Source organism: Triplophysa rosa, linkage group LG10 (genome assembly GCF_024868665.1).
Source record: "Triplophysa rosa linkage group LG10, Trosa_1v2, whole genome shotgun sequence".
In the NCBI taxonomy this organism is placed as follows: Eukaryota; Metazoa; Chordata; class Actinopteri; order Cypriniformes; family Nemacheilidae; genus Triplophysa; species Triplophysa rosa.
The window spans coordinates 1,287,018-1,312,034 of record NC_079899.1 but is presented as its reverse complement, the minus strand read 5'-3'; the positions used below and the strand labels follow the sequence as shown (position 1 = coordinate 1,312,034).

Genomic DNA, 25,017 nt, shown 5'->3' with positions numbered 1-25,017 from the left:
TTTTCTGAAGCAGAGAGAGAGAGAGAGAGAGCGAGCAGCAATGACACAACATTACGTCATATCTGTCATCTGTAACATGAAATGTTTCTCTTTATATTTTAACTCGTGTGACGTGTGGGCAACCCTAAACTGATGAGATGTGGATGACGTTGAGCTGCAGATGGATATCAAAGATGTTTGTGAAACACAACTAATGCATTTCGCACCTAAAAACCTCCCGTGTGTGTCGGTATAGACACGAGACACACGTGCGTGTGGTGTAGTGCTGGAGTCGAGACGATCGCGTCACGTCACGCTGTTTGATGGAGTTCCTATATGACGGGTATGTACAATAACTTTTATTGTGCAATTCAAGTAATGGAATAGATAGTAGTAGTTGTTTTGTTATTGTGTGATTGTGTTGTCAGATTGGGTTAAAGTTCTGCTGGATGAGATGATACTGGACTCGGCACTTCTCTCTGTTCTCTCATCTCTCTTTCTTCTCTTGAGTCAGGTACAGTACACTTCATTTATATCATTAATTTCTTGGCGGACAGTTCTTCAATTTATTTACCAACAGACAGACAGAAAACTAGAAAACTTAAACATTACTAAAAGAGCAATTGTTGTCAGTATAAAGTTGTAATCCTATTCTATTATGTCTAAAGAAAGATTTGTTATTTATTTTGGCTTAATGTTGTGTATAAGCATTGTACACTGTTCTGCTGGACTCAAAGCTCATGGATAGTTTTGAATCGTTCAGAATCTTTTGTCATACATTGTTTTAATGAGATTATTAATGAACAAACATTTTACAGTAAAACTTGACATTGTGGATTGATTTGTGTGATGTCATTGATGATTGCGTGCTGTAGTGGGGTGTTGAGTTGACCTCTGGTTAAAGCTCCAGGCTGGCAAGCCCAAGGTTCAAAACTAACGTGTTAACTGCTTTTAGACACTTTGGAAAACAAACCTGTCAAATATTTGTCGGATAAAATGCTCGTATTTTGCTTGTCTGTCTGTTCATGTATTTCTTGGCCTGACCTGATGGTAGAGTGGAGAATGGGAAGTGGGGACCTGACAAGAGCTGAGATGATAGAGCTGGATAAAGAAGGACGCGGTCTCTTGACATGTCTTCACCACAAAACTTCAAATGTTATTAGATTATTAATGATAATCTTAAACTACAATTTATTTTATTATTAAGTTTATTTATTTTATTTAGCCTTGTTGTGCAAGTTCTCTGGAGCTTGTGCAGAGGTAGCAGCTTTTGCCAGAGGGGAACTGGAATCCCCTGGTTGGGCCTGGGTTCTCCTGAGGTTTTTTTTCTCGATTAGAGTTTTGGGTTCCTCGCCACCGTTTGCATACTGTTTTTGCACTATCTGCCTGACCGGGGGGGCTGCTTTAGAATCTTAAAGTTTTACTTAATTAATATTGCATATAGGAATTTACTATCTGTTATATTTGACCTGTGCTTCTCTCTCCTTTATCCTAAATGTGTGCTCTCACTGAGCGTGTGTGTGTGTGCGTACTTGTCTGTGTACGTACGTGTGTGTGTGTGTGTGTGTGTCTCTGTGTCTGTGTGTGTTGGTGTGTGTGCGTGTTGTGTGTGTGGAGTGTTTTGTGTGTGGGTGTGTCTGTCTTCTGTGTTTTCAACCTTTTCTTGTTTTTGCAGGTACAACTTTGATTGTTTTGCTTGTAGTCAATGTGTCTCATGTACAGCTGCTTTGTAACAATGAAAATTGTAAAAGCGCTATATAAATAAAGTTGAGTTGAGTATTTAAACGTTTTTCACTTTTTTCAATGAATTTCGGTCCTTTATTGGTAAAAATTGAGAAAATGATCACAAAATTGGGTTTTTCATATAAAGTAACAAAACTGTATTTATATTAGGATGCCATTGTAGAAGTTTGTGGCAACAACAATTTGTTCTTGAAAGTTGTTAATTGGCTAGGCCAAGATAGCCATTGTGAAATCGCACTTCAGGAATGATATTGTAGCTATGTTTGAAGGGCTAGTTCACTCAAAAATGAAAATTCTGTCATCATCATGTTGTTTCAAACCTATATATACATTTCTTTGTTCTGTTCAACACAGAGAAAGATATTTGTAAGAATGATAGCCATTTTTAGTTCTGTGACATCATCCACTACCATAGTAGGAAAAAAATATTGTATCTTTTTTTGTTCAGTTGAACACAAAGTGAGATATTTTGAAGAATTTAAGAACACAAACAGTTCTCGGGCACCTTTGACTACCATTTAATTTTTCCTACTATGGCAGTCAATGATGTCACAGAACATCTCGGTTACAACTGTAACCTCCGTTCCCTGATGGAGGGAACGAGACGTTGTGTTGAGAGACAGACTGGGGTTTGATCTTGAGATCCTATCACCCCTGCGAGGAATTTAAAACGCCAATTGGCTTTGGCGAATGGCACACGCACACCAGTCCCTGCCCCGTGCATACAGGTGTAAAAGGGAGGTGGCGGTGGCCATTCACTCACCCTTTGGGCTGAGGAACCTGAGAGACATCTCCCGGTCACTGCAGCGGGTCGGCGAAGCATTGTGGCATGAAGACAAGTCTCGTTCCCACCATCACGGAATGGAGGTTACAGTCGTAACCGAGACGTTCCCCTTCAGTCGGTTTCTCGACGTTGTGTTGAGAGACAGACTGGGGACCTATCTTTACACGCCACAGTGCTGAGCCATATCACAACCTCCAGCGGAGCGACACTGACTTGACTAGTGAGTCACAAGTGAGCGCTACAGCGAGAAGTAATCTTCCAGTGGGATCAGTACTAGTAGCATACTGAGAGGCTTGTACCGACGGCCATCACGGGCGGTGGCATTCGTCTCTATTAGCGAGATGCTGTCCGGCACCATAAGAACACTGGGGAAACACTGCTCTCCTCATTGAAGAGTGTGTTACGGAGGCCACATCCTACCACAACGGGAGGTTACATGTGGAGACACCAACATGGTCTCACCAGTGGGGAGAACAACGTGTGAGAAATTGCGTCAGTCCGAATGGGGGGACAGAACCCAGGTGGCGTAATTTACCGGAGGGGAGGTCACAGGTTCACCGACAGGGGAACCAAGAGTGAGGAATTCAACATACGGGATGACCCTGCAGGGGAGTCACTACGTATGGGGAAACAGTCCTAGAATAGGGGTCCACCTGAGCAGGGCGACTCTACCAGTACTGGACTTGGTTCTAACAGACCGCTCCGCCCAGTCTGTTACCATAATGCTAATGCTTAGTGATGGATGGAATGACGATACTTTGCCCTAAGGGGTGAAGTAGGGAGGCTAAGATAGCGCACTAGACTCGCCTGGAGAAGGGAGATGGCGCTTTCGCAGGCGTACGCCCAAACCAGTTGCCGGCTTCATATGCCGGCAGCGTGTAAGTCATGGGCTGACACTGGTTCCACGCGGAGGTTGTAAACCCTCGCGAAGGTACTGGGCGTAGCCCAACCCGCAGCACTATATATGTCTGCCAGAGAGGTGCCCTGAGCCAGTGCCCACGAGGAGGCCATACTCCGAGTGGAGTGGGCTCTCACTGCAAGTGGGCACAGGTGATCTTGGGACTGGTATACCAAGTGATGGCATCCACAATCCAGTGTGCCAATATCTGTTTGGAGACACCCCTTCCCTGGTGCTGTCCTCCATAACAGACAAAGAGCTGCTCAGAGCTTCTAAAGCTCTGCGTGCGGTCCAAGTAGAGGTGCAGTGCGCATACTGGACACAACACGTTGGAGGTTGGGTCTTCCTCCCCAGAGGGAAGCGCCTGCAGGTTCACCACCTGGTCCCGGAAGGGAGTGGTGGGAACCTTGGGCACGTAACCGGGCCGGGGTCTCAGGATAACTACCGGGCCCGAATTCTAGGCCCCCATGGGACTCGAAAAATGCCTGGAGGTTCCCCAACCCTCTTGATAGAAGCGAGCACCATCAAGAGTGCCGTTTTCATCGTCAGATGAGAAAGACTGGCGTATGTGAGGGGCTCGAAAGGGGCCATACCAAGGCCCTGTAAGACCACATTAAGGTCCCGAAGAGGGTACGGAGTGCGGTCGAGGTGGATTCACCCTTCTCGTGCCCCTAAGGAACCTAGTGACCAGGTCATATTTGCCGAGAGACTTACCCTCCACGAGATCGTGATGAGCAGCAATAGCGGCTACATACACTTTCAACGTGGATGGGGAGAGGTTACTCTCTAGTCTCCTTGTAGGAAGGCCAACGTTGACCCGATCGAGCAATTCCGTGTGATCTCCCTGCGGGAAGAACACCAGGACGAGAAGAGATGCCATACACGCCACTAGGTGTATAGACGACTAGTGGCGGGCTCTAGCCTGCAGTACGGTCTCTCTCATCGCTTGGGAACTCCCACTCAGAGAAATGTCAGATCTGACCAGGGGTTGAGGGTGTGAAGGCTCTGAGGCGTTACCGTAATGCGCCTGGTGCCGGTGTGCCACACCGTCCAGGGAACACGACGCTGAAGCCAGTGCTGAAGTGGCCGCATGTGCATCAACCCGAGAGGGATTACCCCTGTCGAGGACGCCATGTGCCCCAGGAGCCTCTGAAAATGTTTCAGCGGGACCGCTGGAGGGCGCCTGACAAATTTCAGACAGTTCAACACCGACTGCGCACGCTCGTTGAGACGCGCTGACATACGGACAGAGTCTAGTTCCATACCAAGATAAGAGGAGCTCTGCACTGGGGAGAGCTTTCTTTTTTCTCGGTTGACCCGTAGGCCCAGACAATCTAGGTGCCGGAGCACGAGGTCCCTGTGCAAACACAACATATCCCGCGAGTGTGCCAAGATAAGCCAGTCGGCGAGATAGTTGAGTATCTGCACACCTTGCTCCCTGAGGGGCGCTAAGGCAGCCTCTATGAGTTTGGTAAAAACCCAAGGAGACAGGGCCAGACCGAAGAACAGGACCTTGTACTGATACACTCTTCCCTCGAACGCGAACCGCAAGAACGGTCGGTGTCGAGGGAGGATGGAGACATGAAACCAATCTTGGTGACGAACTGAGCGGCAGCTTGCATAGGTGCTTGTTCAGGAGGCGCAGATTCAGAATGGGGCGCAGCCCCCACCTTTTTTGGGAACTATGAAGTATGGGCTGTAAAACCCGGAAGACATCTCGGTTAGAAGGACGGGTTCGATCGCGCCTTTCCCCAGAAGGGCGACAACCTCGTCCCGAAGCACGGGAGCTTTCTCCCCTCAAACCGAGGTGTGGAGAATGCCCCGAAACTTGAGCGGGCGCCTGGCGAACTGGATCGCATAACCGAGACGGATCGTCCTCTCTAGCCAGCGTGACAGGCTGATGCACTCTTGCCAAGCGCCAAAGAACCGTGACAGCGAAACCAGAGGGACGATCTGCATCACCGTGCCCTGGGATGCTGGTTCGGTGACTGACAGAGCGGTCACCTCGCACGGGGCGGAACCCCGGGGAGGTTGACAACTCTGCTGACTTACCTGCCTGGTGTTACCGCCGGCCAACGCAACTGCAAGTGGAGATTGCGGAAGGCAGTGAGAAGTGTCGCCCAGCACCATAGTCATATCGAGAGTGCTGCGGGGAAGCCCGGAGAGACTGTTACTCTCAATCCCCCTGTCGACAAATCCCTTAGCTGCCCCACCGTCCAGGGAAGTAACAGCTCCTGAGCCCGTCAGATGGGAACGCGCTGTGAACGGCATATTCCACGTCTTTGTGAGCTCCTCATGCACCTCCAGGTCATCCAGTTTCCGAAGAACAAAGGATGAGTGAAGGGCCACTGCCACCTCCCTTTTATACCCGTACGCACGGGGCGGGGACTGGCGTGTGTGTGCCATTCGCCAAAGCCCATTGGCGTTTTAAATTCCTCTCGGAGATGATAGGTTCTCAAGATCAAACCCCAGTCTGTCTCTCAACACAGCGTTGAGAGACCATCTGAAGGGGAACTGAAAATTGCTAATATTCTTCCAAATATCTTTTTCTGTGTTCATCAGAACTTAGGTATAATAATTTATACAGGTATCAAATGACATGAGGGTGAGTAAATGATGACAGAATTTTCATTTTTGGGTGAACTATCACTTTAAGTCTTTAAAGAAGAGGTTGTTCGAATGGTTGTACTAGATGTGAAATAAGTCTCTGGTGTCCCCAGAGTGTGTATGTGAAGTTTTAGCTCAAAATACCCAGCGGATCATTTATTATAGAATGTTGAAGTTGCCCTTTTTTGAGTGTGTGTAAAAACGCACCGACTTTGCTTGTATCTCTTTAAATCTTAATGAGTTTTTCATCCCAGACCCCTCTCCAGAGGAGGGCGGAGTTTCAGGAACTCGTACTGATGCATACCGGCCAAAACAAAACATCAAAATGTCAGTAATTTTTTGTGGTGTTCAGCCCTATATGTACGAACCGGAGTCTGACACTGATGGAGAGACACAAGAAGTGACAACCTTAAGAATTGAACAGGACGTTTCCGAATGGTTAGTTGTAATTTTGCAGTTATTGTGAAATTAACGTTCTTGAAGTGCTCGATAAGCATTAGCATGGTCCGTCATGATAATGTATAATTCGCTGTGCAGGTGCTCGTGTGGGAACTGCAGTAAAATGACTACAGAGCCAGAGAATAAATACTGCACGGAGGTCGAGCAGGTATAGTTTAGCGTTACTACAGTTATACAACGCTTTCAACGTTGTTCTATCATGTACTGTCACACTTACTTTATGTATTGTTTACGATAAGCCCGACAGCATGTGAGGGCAGCGTCAATAAATACAGTTAGATGCTGTACTTCTATTGTTAGCAACATTACCAATATAGCGTGATAACAAGTACATTAAGAGTGGCAATTTGGAAAGACTAATCAGCAACAATATGAGGTGTGATACTTAACGTTACTGCTTCTGCTGGATATGAGGACTGGGCACGAAGTGTTGGTATTGCTCGCGGTTTCAGTAGCAACCTCGTTGAAAGCCCAGCGTTGTACTGGCCCTCATTCGTGAAGCAGTCCGGCGTGAAATGATTGGCGGAAACATGAAATACTTTACCGATTCTCAGCGGGACAATGACTTCATAAATGAAATTTAACCACTCTGTTCTCTGTAACTCAGCTTGCGGAAGTCTGTGGAGACAGTTATGCTGGTCGGTACATCCTAATACAGAACAACTCCTCCGTGGCGCAGACATTGTTTAGCTCCAGTGACGATCTAACGATGGCGCCTTTTGAATTTCCCACATTGGACTGTGTCTAAGCAAATAAGGCAGATCGTCACCACTGCTGGGCGGGCTTTGCCGTTGAGTGACAACATTAACGGCAGAATTCAAATCTTTGCTTTTACCAGCAGGGTTTTTGAATTACGCAAATTATTAAAAAAGGAGTGAGCACATTTTTAAATGTTTAGACTGCTTGTTTATAGACACTGTGGACAAGTATTAATGTTTTAACACATTATAAAAGTGAATTTTGCAAAATACATGCCCTTTAATAGACTCATAAGTGACCTTTGAGTAAACATACTGTCAATGTACTGATAATGTTGTTGTTTTTTTATATATAAAGATAAAGTGTTTGAGAGGCCCTTGTGATTGTGCATGGAATTTTAGCTTTTAATTGGTAAAATGATAAGATTGGTCATTAGAATGAAATCTTTTTATGTTAAACACGTTGCACCAAAAATGTAGTACAAAGCCAAAAGGCAAAAGTGTCATAAGACTTGGTGGACACTGACACTGAAGGATTGGGACTAGAAGACACGACTTAAGGACTGTAGGAGATGGTACACTTTATCCTGGTGGACCGATTAGAGCCCAAGAACTGAGTCAAACACCGTTCTGATCTTGCTGATTATTTACTGTAAATGCGTGTGGTCTGTACAAATAAAACGTCTTGGTTACGGATGTAACCTCAGTTCCCTGATGGAGGGAACGAGACATTGTGTCGAGCCGACAGATGGGGTTCGTCCTTGAGAACCTATCGCTGCATTCATTCACCTTTGTTATGAGGAGCCTGAGAACCTCTCACAACTGCTGCAGCGGGCAGCACATGTTGTGGCAAGAAGGACACAACGTCTCGTTCCCTCCATCAGGGAACTGAGGTTACATCCGTAACCAAGACATTCCCTTTCTGTCGGTCTCTCAACGTTGTATCGAGCCGACAGATGGGGTTCCTATGGAAAACGCCACAACGCTGTGCCCTGTCACAATCTCTAGCGAAGCGACGGTGACTGGCCTAGGTGTGTCAGCTGTGAGCGCTACCGCGAAATTTTAACCTACCGTAGGTAGGGGGTCCCAGTGCTTTTCTTGAAAGGTGGGAAGTCCCCTGCCTTCGGCCCTCACAGGCGGTGGCCTTGTTTCTCTAACAGCGAGAAGCCGCCCGGTACCGTAAGGCCACTGGGTAAGCGCTACTTCCTCAAATGGGGGATGCTCTACAGAGACCACTTCATACCGTAGGGAGGAGTTTAGTGGAGATACCAACATCGTATCGCCATTAGGGGAGAACTCATGGGAGGAATGTGCGGACTGAAAGAGATAACCGCAAGGTGGAGGTCCACCTAGAGAAGGACACGGGTTACCAAGGTGGGAACCAATCATGAGGATGCATCAGACGGAACCTCCCTGCTGGGGGATTACAACGTCCGGTAGCACTAGGTCCAGTTAGAGCTATGTTGTGGATAACTCAGTTAGTACCCGGCCTAAGGGGCAGGGCTGCTCTGCCCAGCCCGCCCCCAGCAGGAGGTGCTTGCTTAGTGATGGATGGAGTGCCTGTTCTTCACCCAGTTGGGAAAGAAGGGAGGCTAAATTAGTACGCTGACCCACCTGGAAGAAAGGGGGGAAGGTACTGTCAAAGGCGTACACCCTACCGGCCGCCAGTCTTGCCCTCTAGAGCGCCATCCGGAGAGCCGTCTTCATCGTGAGGTGAGAAAGAGCAGCATCTCCGAGGGGCTCCAGGACCGCATCAAGGTCGCAAGAGGGTACGGAGCGCGGGTGTGGCGGTAGCCTTCCCGCATCCCTTAGGAACCAAATGATCAGGTTGTGCAACTCCGCGGCTCTTCTCTTTGAGAAGAGCACCAGGATGAGAAGAGGCACCACTTATAGGCGTATAGTCTCCTAGTGGCCAGGGCCCTAGCCTGGGTGATGGTCTTAACCGCCGCAGGAGGTAGGCCACTCAGGATCTCCTCATACCGTCCAGGGGTATGAGGAGATTCCAGAGGTCCAGAGGTCTGGCCTGGGGTGCCATAACATGCCCTTCCCCTGGGAAAGCAGGTCCTTTGTCAGGGGAATCGGCCAGGAGGAGCTGTCGTCAAGAGCATTACCTCCGAGAACCAAGTCCGGTTGGGCCAGTATGGCGCAACTAGTACACTTGATGCTCCTCTTCCCTGACCTTGCACAGGGTCTGTGCAATGAGGCTCACTGGGGGGAAGGCTTACTTCCGCTTGTTCCACGGCCAGCTGTGCGCAAGAGCATCCGTGCCGAGGGGGACCTCGGACGGGAAGTACCCTAGCGGGCAATGGGTGGTGTCCAGGGAGGTGAACAGGTCTAACTGAGCCCGCCTGAACTCTACCCAATGAGCTGGACTACGCGGGGGTGGAGTCGCCACTCTCCGTGAAGCGTCAACTGATGAGAGAGCGCATCGGCTGTCTGGTTCAGGTCGCCTGGGATATGTGTGGCTCGCAGTGATCTGATCACCTGCGGACTCCACAGGAGGAGACATCGGGCGAGTCGTGTTAGCTGCCATGAGCGAACGCCACCCTGGCGGTTGATATACGCTACGGAAGTTGTGCTGTGCTGTCTGACCAGACCAGCACGTGCTTGTCCTGCACGAGAGGTTGTAGCCCTTTCAGTGCAGGTAGCACATCCAACAACTCTAGGCAATTGATATGCCTGCGCAGGCGGGGGCCCGTCCATCGCCCCGACACTGCGTGCCCATTGCACGCAGCATCCCAACCCTGCAGGAAGGCACCTGTCGTCACTACGACGCGCCTCGTGACCTGCCGAGAGGGACCCCGTCCGTAGAAAGGTCATTGAAGACCAAGGGGTTAGGGTGCATCGGCAGAGAGGCGTAATCACCATCCGCCTGCTGCCGGTGTGCCACGCTCTCCAGGGAACTCGACTCTGTAGCCAGTGTTGGAGCGGTCCCATGTGCATCAACCCGAGGAGTATCACCCTCGCCGAGGATGCCATCCCAGGAGCCTCTGAAATTGTTTCAGGGGGACCGCTGACTGCTTGAAATGCTCCAGGCAGTTCAACACTGACTGAGCGCGCTCTGTAGTCAGTTGCGCTGTAATGGAGACAGAGTTGAGTTCCATACCAAGAAAGAGGATGCTCTGCACAGGGGATAGCTTGCTCTTTTCTCGGTTGACCTGTAGTCCCAATCGATCTAGGTGCTGATGCATTAGTTCCCTGTGTGTATATAACAGATCTCGCGAGTGTGTCAAGATGAGCCAGTCATCGAGATAGTTTAGTACCTGCACACCTCTCTCCCTGAGGGGAGTGAGGGAGGCTTCCACGATATTCATGACGACTCGTGGGGACAGGGACAGACCGAAAGGGAGGACTCTGTACTGATATGCCCGACCCTCGAAAGTGAACCGTAGGAACGGGCGATGACGATGGAGAATCGAGACATGAAAGTAAGCGTCCTTCAGGTCGATTGCCATGAACCAATCTTGACTCTGATAGATGTCAGGATGCGCTTCTGCGTGAGCATCCTGAATGGCAGCTTGTGTAGGTGCCTGTTCAGGGTACGCAGATCTAGCAACCCCCCCTTTTTTGCGGATGATGAAGTACGGGCTGTAAAACCCGTTGAACATCTTGGCTAGAGGGACGAGCACGATCGCTTCCTCTCCAGAGGGGTGGTGACCTTGACCGGAAGCACGGGAGCATCCTTGCCTCTGACTGAGGTTTGAGAGGATGCCCCGAAACTTGGGCGGGCTTCTGGGGAGTTGGATCGCGTAGCCGAGATGGATCGTATCCCGTAGTCACCGTGACGGTTTGGGAAGCTCTTGTCAGGCTCCCAGGGACCGAGACAGGGAGACTAGGGGTAGGTTCTGCTTCATCGACCCCCCGGGGGATTGTTCGATGGCTGGCAGTGCGGATCCCTCGCTGTGGGGGGCCCCTGGAGAGGAGATAAGCTCTGCTGTTTTACCTGCCTGGCGATGATGTAGCACAACGCACCATCGATTGAGAGTGCTTAGGCTGATGATTATCCTCGACATTGGGTCTCGCCGCAACTTTGAGTTGCCGAACACCGTCGTTTAGAGGGTGAGAGCGGCTGTGATAATACCCAGTCGATGATGTAGCACAACGCACCGTCGATTGAGAGTGCTTAGGCTGCTGATTATCCTCGACATTGGGTCTCGCCGTGACGCAACGTCGAGTTGCCGAACACCGTCGTGTAGAGGGTGAGAGCGGCTGTGATAAACACCCAGAGAGAGAGAAAACTCTTAGAAGTGGGTTGTTGGGACGGGGCAGGAACCGTCCCGGATCGACCAACTTGCGATGGAATGGCTGGGGTCGGGCCCGAAGTTATTCTTGATCTCCCTGGGGTCTTCCCATGAGGGCCGCTTCGGCTTCCGCCACGGCTGCTGACGGGGCGATGGTCTCTTCCGTGATGTCTTCTTCCGGGGAGTCGCCTGAGTGGGGGGGCGCTGGAGCCGGAGGGCGTCGAAGAGGACCAGGGCTGCTGGGAAGCAGACGGTGCATGGGATCTCGGCGGCCGAGTCGCGGCGGGAGAGGATATGCTTGATATCCTCTCTCTGCTCCTTTACTGTCGAGAACTGCGGCTCGACAGTGTGACAAGGGAGGCGTGACGAGAGCCGTGGGAGGAAGAAGCGAGGCCGGGACGCGATTAATAATGAGTGTCAGCTGGGCGTCATTCCGGCCTCATATCTCTCACGGAGGAGAGCGGAAGCATAAAAGGATGAACGGCAGGAGAATACGGCGAGAGAGGACCGGGCCCTGACATTAGTTAAGTTTTGTTTAAGTTTGTTTATGTCCGTGTTGCCGGCAGTCGTCCTCGAGGGGTTTCCGGTATGTTATTTTTGTGTTTATGTTTGTGTGGCCGGCAGTCGTCCGTGAGGGGCTGCCGGCCTGTTTTATTGCTGTTTATTGTTTATTTATTTTGAATTAAAATGTTTGATTGTTCACCGGTTCCCGCCTCCTTCCTTACGTTTTATTGAGCTGTATTACAGTGGTGCCGAAACCCGGGAGGAAGGAGGGACATGCTGTCGAAGAGCTGCCAACGGCTGTCCGCCAATGGCTGCCCGAGGCGGTGGTGCTGGAGCGTGTGCCCGGATGGGACGAAGAGCTCGCTGCCTTGTGCCTGGGTCAAGGTGGGGTGGCTGCCATCCGAAAGGGAACGGAGAGGTTAGCCCCGCTTGCCGTGGGCCGGAGCCTGCTGCCGTCCGCCAGAAAGGGGAGGAGCAGGAAGCGGGGGAGCTGCTACCGTCTGCCCGCAGTTGGAGGAGCCACCACCAGCCACCAGGACACTAGGGCCTCGCTGGCCACCAGGGGGCGGAGGAGGCGCGAGCCATCCACCGAGCATCCAGTACCACCGCATGGCACCGTGAGGAAGAGCGGCAGCGTGTCGGGGAACCGGACCAATTTTTTTTTAATGTTTCCTCTCTCCCCTCTCTTGCCCCTGTCTCCGTTCTCTCATCTCATCTGTCCATACCCCCAGGCGCTGGGGCCGTAAGCACAGTCTCGTGGGTGCGGCGAGAGAGGACTGGGCCCGGACATTAGTTAAGTTTTGTTTAAGTTTGTTTATGTTCGTGTTGCCGGCAGTCGTCCGTGATGGGCTGCCGGCCTGTTTTATTGCTGTTTATTGTTTATTTATTTTGAATTAAAATGTTTGATTGTTTGCTGGTTCCTGCCTCCTTCCTTCCATTTTATTGAGCTGTATTACAGACAGTATCACCAAACAGCCCCCCCCCCTTGCGAGATGGGCGCATCGAGAAAGCGGACTGTCTCGGCATTACTCATCTGTGCAAGGTTCAGCCAGAGGTGTCTCTCCTGGACCACAAGTGTGGACATCGCCTGACCCAGGGCCCGCGCAGTCACCTTGGTCACCCATAGAGCGAGGTCGGTGATGGCGCGGAGTTCCTGCATAAGCGCTGGGTCGGTCTTACCCTCGTGAAGCTCTCTCAACGCCTTGGCCTGATGGACCTGCAGGATGGCCATAGCTTGGAGAGAGGGGACAGCTTGGCCCGCAGCAGAGTAAACTCTCGACACTTGGATGGGAGTCTAGGTCGAGCCCCCGGGAGACATCGACGTATCCTCTAGCATGCCCCACCATCGAGGGAAGAAAGGGCAATGGAGCTAGTTGACATGCACACGCCGAAAGGGGACGTTCCAGGTCTTACTAAGTTCCTCGTGCACTTTCGGGAAAACACGGCACTGGGGGCGAGTGCGGCTTGGAGCCACTCTCAAACCCGAGGTACCATGTATCCAGCCGCGAGCGTTGGGAGAGGCAGTGCGGTGCACTGCAACCCAATGCCGGCGGCCCTGGAAAGCATGGCTGACATTTCGACGTCCGCTTCTTCCTGGGCTCAACCCCCCCGAGGGATGGAGCTCCGAGGAATCGTCGGTGTCAGCTGCCAGTAAGTCACCCTCCGATGCTGCAACGGACATCTCATCATCACGCACCGTTTCCGAATACGTGATTGAGGAACAAGACGGTGGGACCGTCTCATGGGGAACGGTCAGACGAGGTGTGAACGGTCCGCAAGCCGGTGGCTGACGTATTAGCGCTCACATTAATCTTCACATCACCCTTGCTGCTCGCCGTAGCCACTGCGGTCATGGAACGGGAAGCAGACGAGGTGGTGGCTCTTGGAGGAGTCCCGTGGGAACACAGCCACCCGTGACGCAGCGTCTGAATTAAGCATACTGGAAGCAGACCTCATGTCCATCCCCCTCATTTATGAGTGTATTGCACCCAGGAGAACAGCGGGACATGCCACGCTGGAGAAATTTGCTCTTTTAGAGAAAAAAAAACTCAAACACTTCTGGAACTGCCAAGATGCTCAGGGGAAGTCGCTGCAGGAAGGGACAGTCCGCTGCACCGTGTCGTAAGATTCCAGCAGTAATTCGGCGTAGAGTTTGAAGTCTCGAAGTGATCAGTGTGAAGGCTCAGAAGAAATAAAGGTGAATGAATGCAGCACGCTGTCTCCCTTTTATACCCGGATATCTGGGGGCGGAGTCCGGCATGCAAATTTCATTCGCCAATTTCATTGGCCTTTTCTAAAGAATTCAGAAGCGATAGGTTCTCAAGGACGAACCCCATCTGTCGGCTCGACACAACGTCGAGAGACCGACAGAAAGGGAACACAATATACATATATAGGTTACAATAAAGTATAGATAAAGTACAACATAATGCAACAGTATACACTACTCTTGCATACACTACTCTTCCATAATATAAATCTTCAGAGGGTTTAGGCTGCATTAGTTAGATCAACCGGAACCAAAAACACAACTGATGTACTTGTTGCATCAAAGAGTACAGAACAGTACTCTACTCTCAGCCAGTCTTGTCTCATTGTTCCAAGGTTACTACAGCGAGCAGGATGCAGTTCATGGCCTGACCTGATGGTAGATCGGAGAATGGGAAGTGGGGACCTGACAAGAGCTGAGATGATAGAGCTGGATAAAGAAGGACGCGGTCTCTTGACATGTCTTCACCACAAAATTTCAAATGTTATTAGATTATTAATGATAATCTTAAACTATAATTTATTTTATTATTAAGTTTATTTATTTTATTTAGCCCTGTTGTGCAAGTTCTCTGGAGCTTGTGCAGAGGCATCAGCTTTTGCCAGAGGGGAACTGGAATCCCCTGGTTGGGCCTGGGTTCTCCTGAGGTTTTTTTTCTCTATTAGAGTTTTGGGTTCCTCGCCACCGTTTGCATACTGTTTTTGCACTATCTGCCTGACCGGGGGGGCTGCTTTAGAATTTTAAAGTTTTACTTAATTAATATTGCATATAGGAATTTATTATCTGTTATATTTGACCTGTGCTTCTCTCTCCTTTATCCTAAATATCCTAAATGTGTGCTCTCACTGAGCGAGTGTGTGTGTGCGTACTTGTCTGTGTACGTACGTGTGTGTGTGTTGTGTGTGTGTGCGTGCGCATCCGTGTGTGTGTGTGTCTCTGTGTCTGTGTGTGTTGGTGCGTGTGCGTGTTCTGTGTGTGGAGTGTTTTGTGTGTGGGTGTGTCTGTCTTCTGTGTTTTCAACCTTTTCTTGTTTTTGCAGGTACAACTTTGATTGTTTTGCTTGTAGTCAATGTGTCTCATGTGCAGCTGCTTTGTAACAATGAAAATTGTAAAAGCGCTATATAAATAAAGTTGAGTTGAGCGTTATTACAGTACAGCTCCTAAGAATTGGAACTCTCTCCCGATAAACAGGGAGGCAAACTCACTAGCCACTTTCAAATCTCTTCTTAAAACATTTTATTTCAGGACTGCTTTTACTTGACTGGATCTTTTGTTTTCTTTTATACAGTATTTTATTGTGCTGTTTTATTAATGTGTGATGTATTGTTTTATTATTGTTGTGCAGCGCTTTGAGAAAGAAACTTTTAATGGCACTATATAAAATAAATGTATTATTATTATATAATAAACACTCGACAAATGTGGTTAATAAATTTAAATATAAATCACCCTAATGGTGATATCTTGCAGGGTTAGCACCTGAACATACTCTTGAGTATACAAGTATATTTATGATAAATTACTCACTCTGTTTTCTCACACCTCCTCAATACTTCCTCCTGTGTCATCTCTGGCAGCACTCTCTTAAAGGGGCTGTGCACGCAAGCCGTTTATACAGCCACCCCCAAATTGCATACTCAATTTGAATCATGAAAAGGGTGCGTGGGTGTTGGTGATACTTTGGTGGATGTGTTAAGCTCCTCTTTGTCATCTTCGGGGATAGGGGGTAGAGCCACTAGTCGTGCCACAGGTCTAGTATAAACCTTGCCTTCGACCTCAACATACACTGATCACACCTTAGAGTCTTGACTGGGATTCACTCACACTGCTTTCCCAACATGCCAGTGTGCTCTTGGGTTCTGGGGATCCATTATCATGACTACAGTGCCGGGTGATATCAGGGGATGTGTGGATCCATTTCTGTCTTACCTGCCAGTTTGGAAGATAATGGTGATTTAAGAAGTGATTTAAGAAGTGGTCAGCAAGCACCTGGGAGTGCCTCCATCGTCGACGACTCAGGCCTGCCTCTTTAGGGTATATGTCTGCAGGCAGGGAGCTATCCTGCCGCCCCATGTGAAGAAGGTTGGGTGTTACTGGGTCAAGATCAAGCAACATTGGAACATTGGATACCCCAGGTGTTTTGAATTAAGGATGTTCTCCACCTCAATCAGCGCAGTCCTGAGTACCTCCTCTGATACAGATTGGGCTCCAATAGTTGCAGATAACGCCATCTTAATGGATCTTATCTCTCTCTTCCACACTCTCCCAAAGTGTGGTGCTGCAGGAGGATTAAAGTGGAATGCTATCTTCTGTGGACTAAGTCTTTGCTGAAGATCAGGTGTCATGGACTGGAATGCCTCCCAGAGCTCCCTTTCGCATCCTCAGAAATTTGTCCCTTGGTCAGACAGTAATTCCTTAGGGCAGCCACTGCGTTCAATAAACCTCCATAGTGACATCAGAAATGAATCAGTATCCAAACTGTGCAGGAGGTCTATATGTACGGCTCTTGTGGTAAGACACTTGTAAAGGATCCCCCACCTCTTTTCTACTCGTCCACCAATCCTAACAAGGAAGGGACCAAAACAGTTGACCCCAGTGGAATAAAAGGCTGGTTTGTATAGATGCATGCATGCTAAGGGAAGGTCTACCATTTTGGGAACAGAGGGTTTGACCCTTAAACGTTGACATTCCGTACAAGCGTACTGCAGGCTGCGAATCGCCTCTCTTCCTCTCAGAACCCAGAACTGTCTTCTTACTTCAGCAAACACCCAATCAGGGCCTGGGTGGCAGAGTCTTCTATCATAGTCTTTGAGGAGTAGCTTTACAGCTGGATGTTTGGCGTCCAGTATCACAGGATGTTTTGCTGCGGGATCTAAAGTTTCAGCACGCCTTAGCCTGCCCCCAACATGATTAGATCAGTAGCCTCATCATAATCTGGAGCTAGGATGAGTAAGTGGCTACTATTTGAAAGATCCTTACCAGACTTCAATCATTGTAATTCCTCTAGGAAACTCTCATTCTGTACCTTCTGGAGGATGTAAGTCTCTCTTGGTAAGTATTACTGCTTGGTAAGTATATGCTGTAAGTTCCCCTTTTTCTCCAGCTGCCCCGTGGAGCTCCCGTGCAATGGTCTCCATGAGTTCTGTCCATGTCCTATGCTCACTACCGATTAGTTCCTTTGTGGTTACTATGCCACAGAATGCAGATTTCTTGTGCTCAGACTTGTCAACTTCAGTGCGCTCTGCAGGATTTACTGGCCAGTTCTCTGGTGGAAGGAGCAAGAATGGGGGCCCTTGACTCTATCGGTAGGGTTCAGACAGCTCTTTCAGAGTCTTTCGTCTTGTCAGATTGTCAGCTGGATTTTGAACTGAATCCACGTATCGCCAAGAAGTGATATGGGTTAGCTCATGGATTTCAGCTACTCTGGTACCGACGAAAACCTTGAAATGGCACAACTCTGACCGAATACAAGACAGCACGGTAGTAGAGTCTGTCCAAAGTACTGTATGGCGAATGGGCAAAGTTAACTCCTTGCTTAAAAGGTTTGCCAGCTGTGCACCAGTAACAGCAGTGCAGAGCTCCAGACGTGGCACTGACAGGATTCTCTTTGGTGCTACTCTGGAGCGTGCCAGTACGAATGACAGATGGATCTTGCCAAGCTGATCTTCAGTGCGCAGGTAAGCGACTGCTTCATATGCACTCTCTGAGGCAGTACTGAATAAATGAATGTCTGCAACAGCTCTGGCCTGGTCTACTGAAGCTGGCGCATATGCTCTTGGGAAACTGATCTTGGTAAGGAACTGCAGCTCACTTTCCCATTCATTCCAGCTTTGGCTTAAGGGTTGGGGAAGCTGGGTATCGTCCCAGCTATGCTGCTTGCTCCAAAGTTGCTGTACCAATACCTTTGCCCTGGTACTTTACGGAAGAATGTATCCCAAGGGATATTGACTGGCTAGTACTTTGTACATAACCCACAAGGTAAGCATACCGTGATCTATGGGCCGGTGGCGATATGTCAGGACATCTGTAGGGCAGTTCCAACTAAGTCCCAAAGTGGACTCCTGGATCTCAATTTTTTCATGAGCTTGCCACAGTTCAATGCCATCTGATCTGGCTTCACCTGGAAGATGCTGCACAACAGCTGGTATGTTGCTGGCCCATTGTCTCAATTCGAAGCCCCCTTCTGTTAACAGCTCTTGTAGTTTGTCAACCAGTTGCTTTGCCTCCTCTGTTGATGATAAGCTCTGCAAGCAGTTGTCGACATAAAGCATCGCTCTACTGATAAGCCCACATCTTCGTTGGGCTGGCTTTGTTCTTTCACGTGCCACTGCAAGGCAAATGTAGCTCAGCATGGGCTACATGCTGTCCCGAAAGGGAGAACTTGCCACTTAAAGACATCATGGGCTCCACTTTCTCTTGAATCACGCCAGATAAACTGAAGAAGAGGTCTATTTTCTGTAAGAATGCGGACTTGGTGAAACATGCCATTTATATCTGCGCTGATGGCCACTGCATGTTCACAGAACCTGAGTAAGACCCCAAGGAGTGATGAAACCAAGGTGGGGCCAACGAGGAGCGACTCATTTAGACTAAAGCCATTGAACTGGAAAGAGCAATTAAACACCACACGATTCTTTCCATTATGACTCACCATGTGGTGGGCGATAAACCAGGTCTCATCATCTTTGTCCCTATCTTCTGGGCTGAGCCTTTTGATAGCTCCCGACTCTACCAGTTTCTGGATTTCAACAGCATAAACTTCAGCTCATTGGGGGTCTCTTGCTAATTTCCTTTCAGTACTTCATAGATGTGGCATGACTGCTTCCATGTTGGCATACAAGTGGGGCATGTCACTCTTAAGCAGCAAGGGTGTTGCATAGTGCTCAATTCCCTCCACCTCCACACGAACCGTCTTAATCTCCAGAAGTTTGATGGTATCCTTGTCTTGCTGGGATCTTGTGCACTCCTTTACGTTCTGAAATGGCAGAACATCCACTTTCCACAGCCTTTCACCATGCTTGAAAAGCTCAGCAGTGCAGGGTGAAGTGCAGATCTGTAAACACTGGTTCAGTTTGAGTCTGGGCTCCAGGAGGCTGGTTAGGTCCCTGAAGTGTCCATCCTAGTTTGGTTCATATAGCAGTTGGACCGCCCGGAGGACCAAGCCTCACTGGTTCAATTGGCGAGACAATGTGGGATAATGTTATCGGCACCAACAAGGATGAGAGGCTTCACTCTTTCAAAGCACTGTAGTGGGAGTCCAACCAGATGCTTGTATCGCTTCTGTAGTTTAGGAATCGGGTAGGAGTTATCAGTGAGATCGAGCTGGGGGGCAGTGAAGGCTCCAGATAAGAGGTAATGCTTCCTTGGATTGGACTATGGAGAAATGTAGAATGAGACTGCAGCACAATCGAGGGTTTGCACATCATGTCGAATTGTTCTCAGAGCCAAGTTTTCTGGAGTCCCTTGTAGGCCAAGCCTCCGTCAGTAGCATAGTGGGCTCTGAACCATCATCGAGGATTGCAAACGTGTCTAGTGTACAATCGCCATACATTTACATTTACCTTTAGTCATTTAGCAGACACTTTTATCCCAAGCGACTTACAGATGAGGGAAACAATGGAAGCAATTGGAACAACATAAGGACAACAAAAAGCATAAGTGCAATAAAAGAAGATCACAGTATACAGAGCTAGGTTAGAGTACTAGTGTTTTTTAAAAGGTTGTTATGTAAATTAAATTATTTCTCTCTTTCTTAGGCAGAGGTGCAGTGGTCTTGCTCACAGCATGAGAGATGTCAGATGTTGTGCTCTTGCAAGTGTCACCCACCTCCACCACCTCCTCCTCCACCACCACCACGCATGTTACTCACTGTGGGTAAGACAAACACCTGAGAGAAACTCAGCGAAATTCAGATTTTTTCCTTCAGATAAAATCTTTACACTGCATGGTGCAGCCGGTGTGTGTACTGTTATAAAAGACAATGGGTTTGAATGTGGCGCGAAGTGACAGCGCTGTACGTCCGGAGTGCGATTCCCTTATACAAACATGAGGACTATATACACTAGAACCACAGAAGACTTAACAGAAGACATAAATGAGAACAGGACACATAAACCAAATGAACCAATCAGAACAAGAAACCAAGTGAGTTTTATTGTCATTCCGTTACACGTGGGGACATATAGTGGAATGAAATGTCATATCTCTCAGGGCTACTATGTTACATCTAGGGACATAAGGAAATACACAGGTATAAACAATGTATAAAAACAGTCTAAATTAACATTAAGTGACTTGCTACAATAGGGGATCTAACGATGCATATACTATGGGAGTCTTAACTATATCCTATACATGAATCTATACTATATACTATGCATACACTTTTCATATCCTGTAGTAACATAACTGTACAAATACAAAAGAACTTTACGTAATTATTGTACGTACAGTATATTCAACGTACAATAGTGCAGTGTCACGAAAGACATTGGGCATATGAAGATGTACAGGGCAATATGAACAGGGAACAGTGCAAGAGGATTTGACTTCAGAAACAAAGTGTCCAGTGTGCGTGTTAAGGGAAGAAAGTGTTACCGCAGGTGGATGTTTTTTTTTAGGGCAGACAGCATAAATAGCGTAAAACCTGACTTGAAGTGTCCAGTGTGCATAAAGAGAGAGGAGTGTTATGGGTTGAAGTGATCTTGTGTTTGGAGGTGGAGGTTTTCAGAGAGGGGAGGGGAGGCTGGAGTTGAAGTTTCTCACAGCCCGGGGGAAGAAACTGTTGAGCAGTCCGCTGAGTGGGCTCTGATGCTGCTGTACCGTCAAACTGATGGCAGGAGCTGGAAGAGACTGTGGGAGCGGTGGGTGGGATCCTTCACGATGTTGGTGGCTTTGCTGGAGCAGCATGAAAGGAAAATGTCCAGAATGGAGGGGAGAGGGACACCAGTGATCTTTGCATCTGTGTTTACTGCTCGATGTAGGGTGTTGCGATCTACTGCACTGCAGTTTCCATACCAGAAAGTGATGCAGCTGGTCAGCACACTCTCAATGGTGCCTCTGTAAACTGTGCTGAGGATAAGTGAAGGGAGCCTTGCTCTTTTCAGCCGGCGCAGGAAATAGAGGCGCTGTTGGACCTTCTTGGAGAGTGATGTGGTGTTGGAGGTCCGGGGAGGTCCTCTGTGATGTGCTCTTCTAGGAATTTGGGTCGAATTCTAGGAATATCGAGTTGTCGATAGTCAGTGGGGGGGTGGTTATCAGATTTTCTCCTTAAGTCCATCATGATCTCCTTGGTCTTCTCCACATTAAGCTTTGCCACTTCCTCTCTGCAGGATGTTTCATCATTGTTGCTTATTAGACATAACACGGATGTGTCATCAGCTAACTTGATGATGTGGTTGGAGCTGAACTTGGCAGTGCAGTCATGGGTCAGCAACGTAAAGAGTAGTGGGCTGAGCACACAGCCTTGTGGGGTTCCTGTGCTCAGCATTGTGGTGCTTGAGGTGATGCTGCCAACACGGACTGACTGAGGTCTTCCAGTAAAAAAGTGAAATATCCAGTTACGGAGGGATGTGTTGAGCCCTAGCAGGTAGTTTGTTTGTTTTAGATAATTGTGTTGAATGCTGAGCTGAAGACGATCAACAGCAGCATTCTTACGTAAGAGTTTCTGTTCAAGGTGAATTAGAGCCAGGTGGAGGGTGGAGGAGACAGCAGCATCTGTAGAGCAATTCTGACGATACGCAAACTGGTATGGATCTAGTGTGTTAGAGAGGCTAGACTTTATGTGGTTCATGACTTACCTCTCAAAGCACTTCATCATGATCGGGGTCAGTGCTATGGGACAGTACTTAATCAGGCAGGTCACAGGTCTTTGGTACTGGAATGATGTTGCAGGATTTAAGACATGTTGGGACAACTGCTTGGCTCAGCTGAAGATAACTGTTGCATCTATCAGCTGTGCAGCACAGTCTCTCAGTACATAACCAGGAATGTTGTCAGGACCTCCAGCCTTCCGTGGGTTAATTCTAGCCAGGGTTTTTCTTACTTCACCTGGGGTCAGAGGTATGGAGGGTTTTGTTCATATGTGCCAATCTGCAGTTCAAACTGTGAGTAAAAGTGGTGACACATGAAAGTACAGGAAATCACATGACAAACGTGATTATGCTAAATTTAAAAACCAAATATAAATGAGAAACAAACTAAAGACATGAAAAATGTAACGACTAGATGGCATGTATTGTTTACTGTATGTTTGTTTGTCTCCATGTTCAGATCCAGGGATTTCTGTTCCTCTGTTGAGGTCTTGGTGGATGGACGTTATTGTGCTTGGGACTGTAGGAAGTGCTTTGGCTTTCTTTCTTTTGTTCTCTATCATAATCTGCTACAAAGCCATTAAAAGGTGAGTAAACCTTCAACGGCTGCATTTACACCGCACAATTCCAATATCTATACACACATTTCATCCAGTTGTTTACATTATTGTAAAAATAGAACCTTTAAAATTCATATTCCACTCAACTCGACTGAATTCTATTAACTTTCATGGAAGTGTACAGATATTATAAACCAGGGTCTTCAACTTTTTTCAGGGCAAGGACCCCTTAGATGAGGGATGCATGGAGCAGGGACCCCCTTATACTAAATGTGTAAACGGAGCTATTTAAATACAAAGTAGAAACAACCCTATTGTCACAGCAATATTATGTTAAGACATTACATTAGCACTATTATGTTATTTTTGCACATAGGCTAAATACTTTTGTGTGTATTATTTTTGTTTTTAATATAGATTGCTTGATTATTTTAAGGGATTGGCAGCATCAAACATTTTCATTTTACTGTGAGATGGACAATTTACTTGTCCTGAACCTTAGTTTTTATTAAGGCTTCAATGAGATGACTGACCCTGGTTAGTGGCACAAAGACTATTCTAGTGGAGGTAGAGGTTGTCTCTGGATGCGAAAGAAATTAGTGCAGATTTTATGCATTCTGTTGGAAAATCAGGCCGTTTTATGTCACGAATTGCGTGGCAGAAGAACCCAAATGCAGGCAGGCAGTGAAGGGGTTAATGAACAAGAATTTAATAACAAAAAAACACAAAACAAAACACCCTCGATGGGGAAAACAGAACTGAGAGATAAATACGCAAAAAGACTTCCCACGAGCTGGCAAAACGAAAGCAGGAACAGTAAAAACTAAACTAAAGGACACGACCAAACGTCTTAAATCAACACACGACAATGGTAAAACACAACACTCACAGAACACGGACACGGCTAGGGACAGGAACACTCGACAAGCAAACCACAGTACATCCAGGTTACACGTACATAGTACAATACACGAGCACAAGACAAAGAAACAAGAGGGCATTTATAGGTAAGACAAATGAAGGATAACGAGCGAGGGCAGGTGTGGAACATAAGACATGGCAGGGAGGCAATACATGAAACGAGAGGGGCGGGGCCAATGACAAGACACTGGAGAGAACGCATACTATGTTAAGATAGACAATAATATGATTCTCTCTACATAAAACCTAAGGGCTCTGTCCCGATCCTGCCACATGACTAGAAATTCATAAACAAGAAGGTAGGACCGTGACAGTTTTATTAAGTGTCATTCTTTTTTTCTTCTTCCGCTTCTCTATGTGTTGCAGAACACACCGCTATTTTATAATTCTGAGCTCCGTTGTCTTTCTCTTGGATCAGCATTGTCGCAGCTGTTACATGAAAATTAACACAAGTTTTTTTTTCTGCAGAGCATCATATCAGACTTAGGAGAGCAACATGATGCAACGAGTCCGCGTTATTTTCGGGGCAATTTGTTTGACGTGCACCATCAGTACACAGTGTGCGTTTCATTGATTTTAAACACGTACGATAGTTCTGTCAGAGTTTACAATGCAGAAGCGGTGTGGTGTCATTTGGCTGTCAAATTAGCGCTTTACAGCTTTAACTTAATTTGAACAGAAGTTCAGAAACATATGAGAATGCACTTTAATTGCACGCAACTCTTTTCATGCATACTTTTATCGGAAAGGAGACAGAGAATGCACTTTAAATTTTTATGATGCAGATGTAACGTTTCTTCCATTGCTTGATCCGCTGCCTGAATGGATGTTTTTGTCTGCACGCACGCAGGTTAAAATTGCAATGCGCGGGAGCTTCGATGAGTCCACGCGGCCGCGCACCTGTGCAGCTTAAAGAGAACATTGGTTGTAATATGTATGTACCCATGCTTTACATTTTTAACAAAAAGTTGCCTGTGAGTAAGCAGTAATTAGCGGACCCCTTGCAGTTCCACCGCGGACCCCCTATGGGCCGTGGACCCCGAGTTGAAGACCCCTGTTATAAACCGTTCCAGCAGTGACATGTATCTGAAGTTAGTGGTGAGTTTTTTAAAGTCACGTCAGTCTTGACAGGTGTGATGTGGCCTCTGTCACTGATTGTCCATAATCTCGCAGAGACTACTGATCAAGACCTTCACGCATTTCAGCATGCCTAGCTGACATTTTGCTCTGGATGAACGACCATCACCTGCAGATGAACCATGCAAAAACAGAACTGCTTGTAATCCCGGCCGACACAAAGATTCATCACAACTTCTCCATTCAACTGGTCTCATCAACCATCACATCTTCCAGAAAGGCCAGAAACTTGGGAGTGGTGATCGACGATCAGCTTAACTTCACTTATCAGGTTGCCAGCACCACCCGTTCCTGTAGATTCATCCTTTACAATATTAGGAAAATTAGACCTTTCCTATCCCAGCATGCTACGCAAGTCCTAGTCCAGGCTCTTGTTCTGTCCAGACTGGACTACTGCAATGCGCTA

At 47.9% G+C, this 25,017-nt stretch overlaps 1 protein-coding gene across 1 annotated transcript; it reads left to right on the top strand.

Annotated features, from left to right (window-relative positions):
• Positions 1-208: 208 nt before the first annotated feature.
• On the top strand, positions 209-24,692 carry LOC130560274 (proline-rich membrane anchor 1-like). Its single transcript, XM_057343943.1, has 6 exons — positions 209-322; positions 408-493; positions 19,939-20,056; positions 22,454-22,580; positions 24,482-24,572; positions 24,648-24,692. Exons 1-6 carry the CDS (start codon positions 316-318, stop codon positions 24,690-24,692), a joined length of 474 nt encoding a protein of 157 aa, XP_057199926.1. The 5' UTR covers positions 209-315.
• The last annotated feature ends 325 nt before the right edge of the window (positions 24,693-25,017 follow it).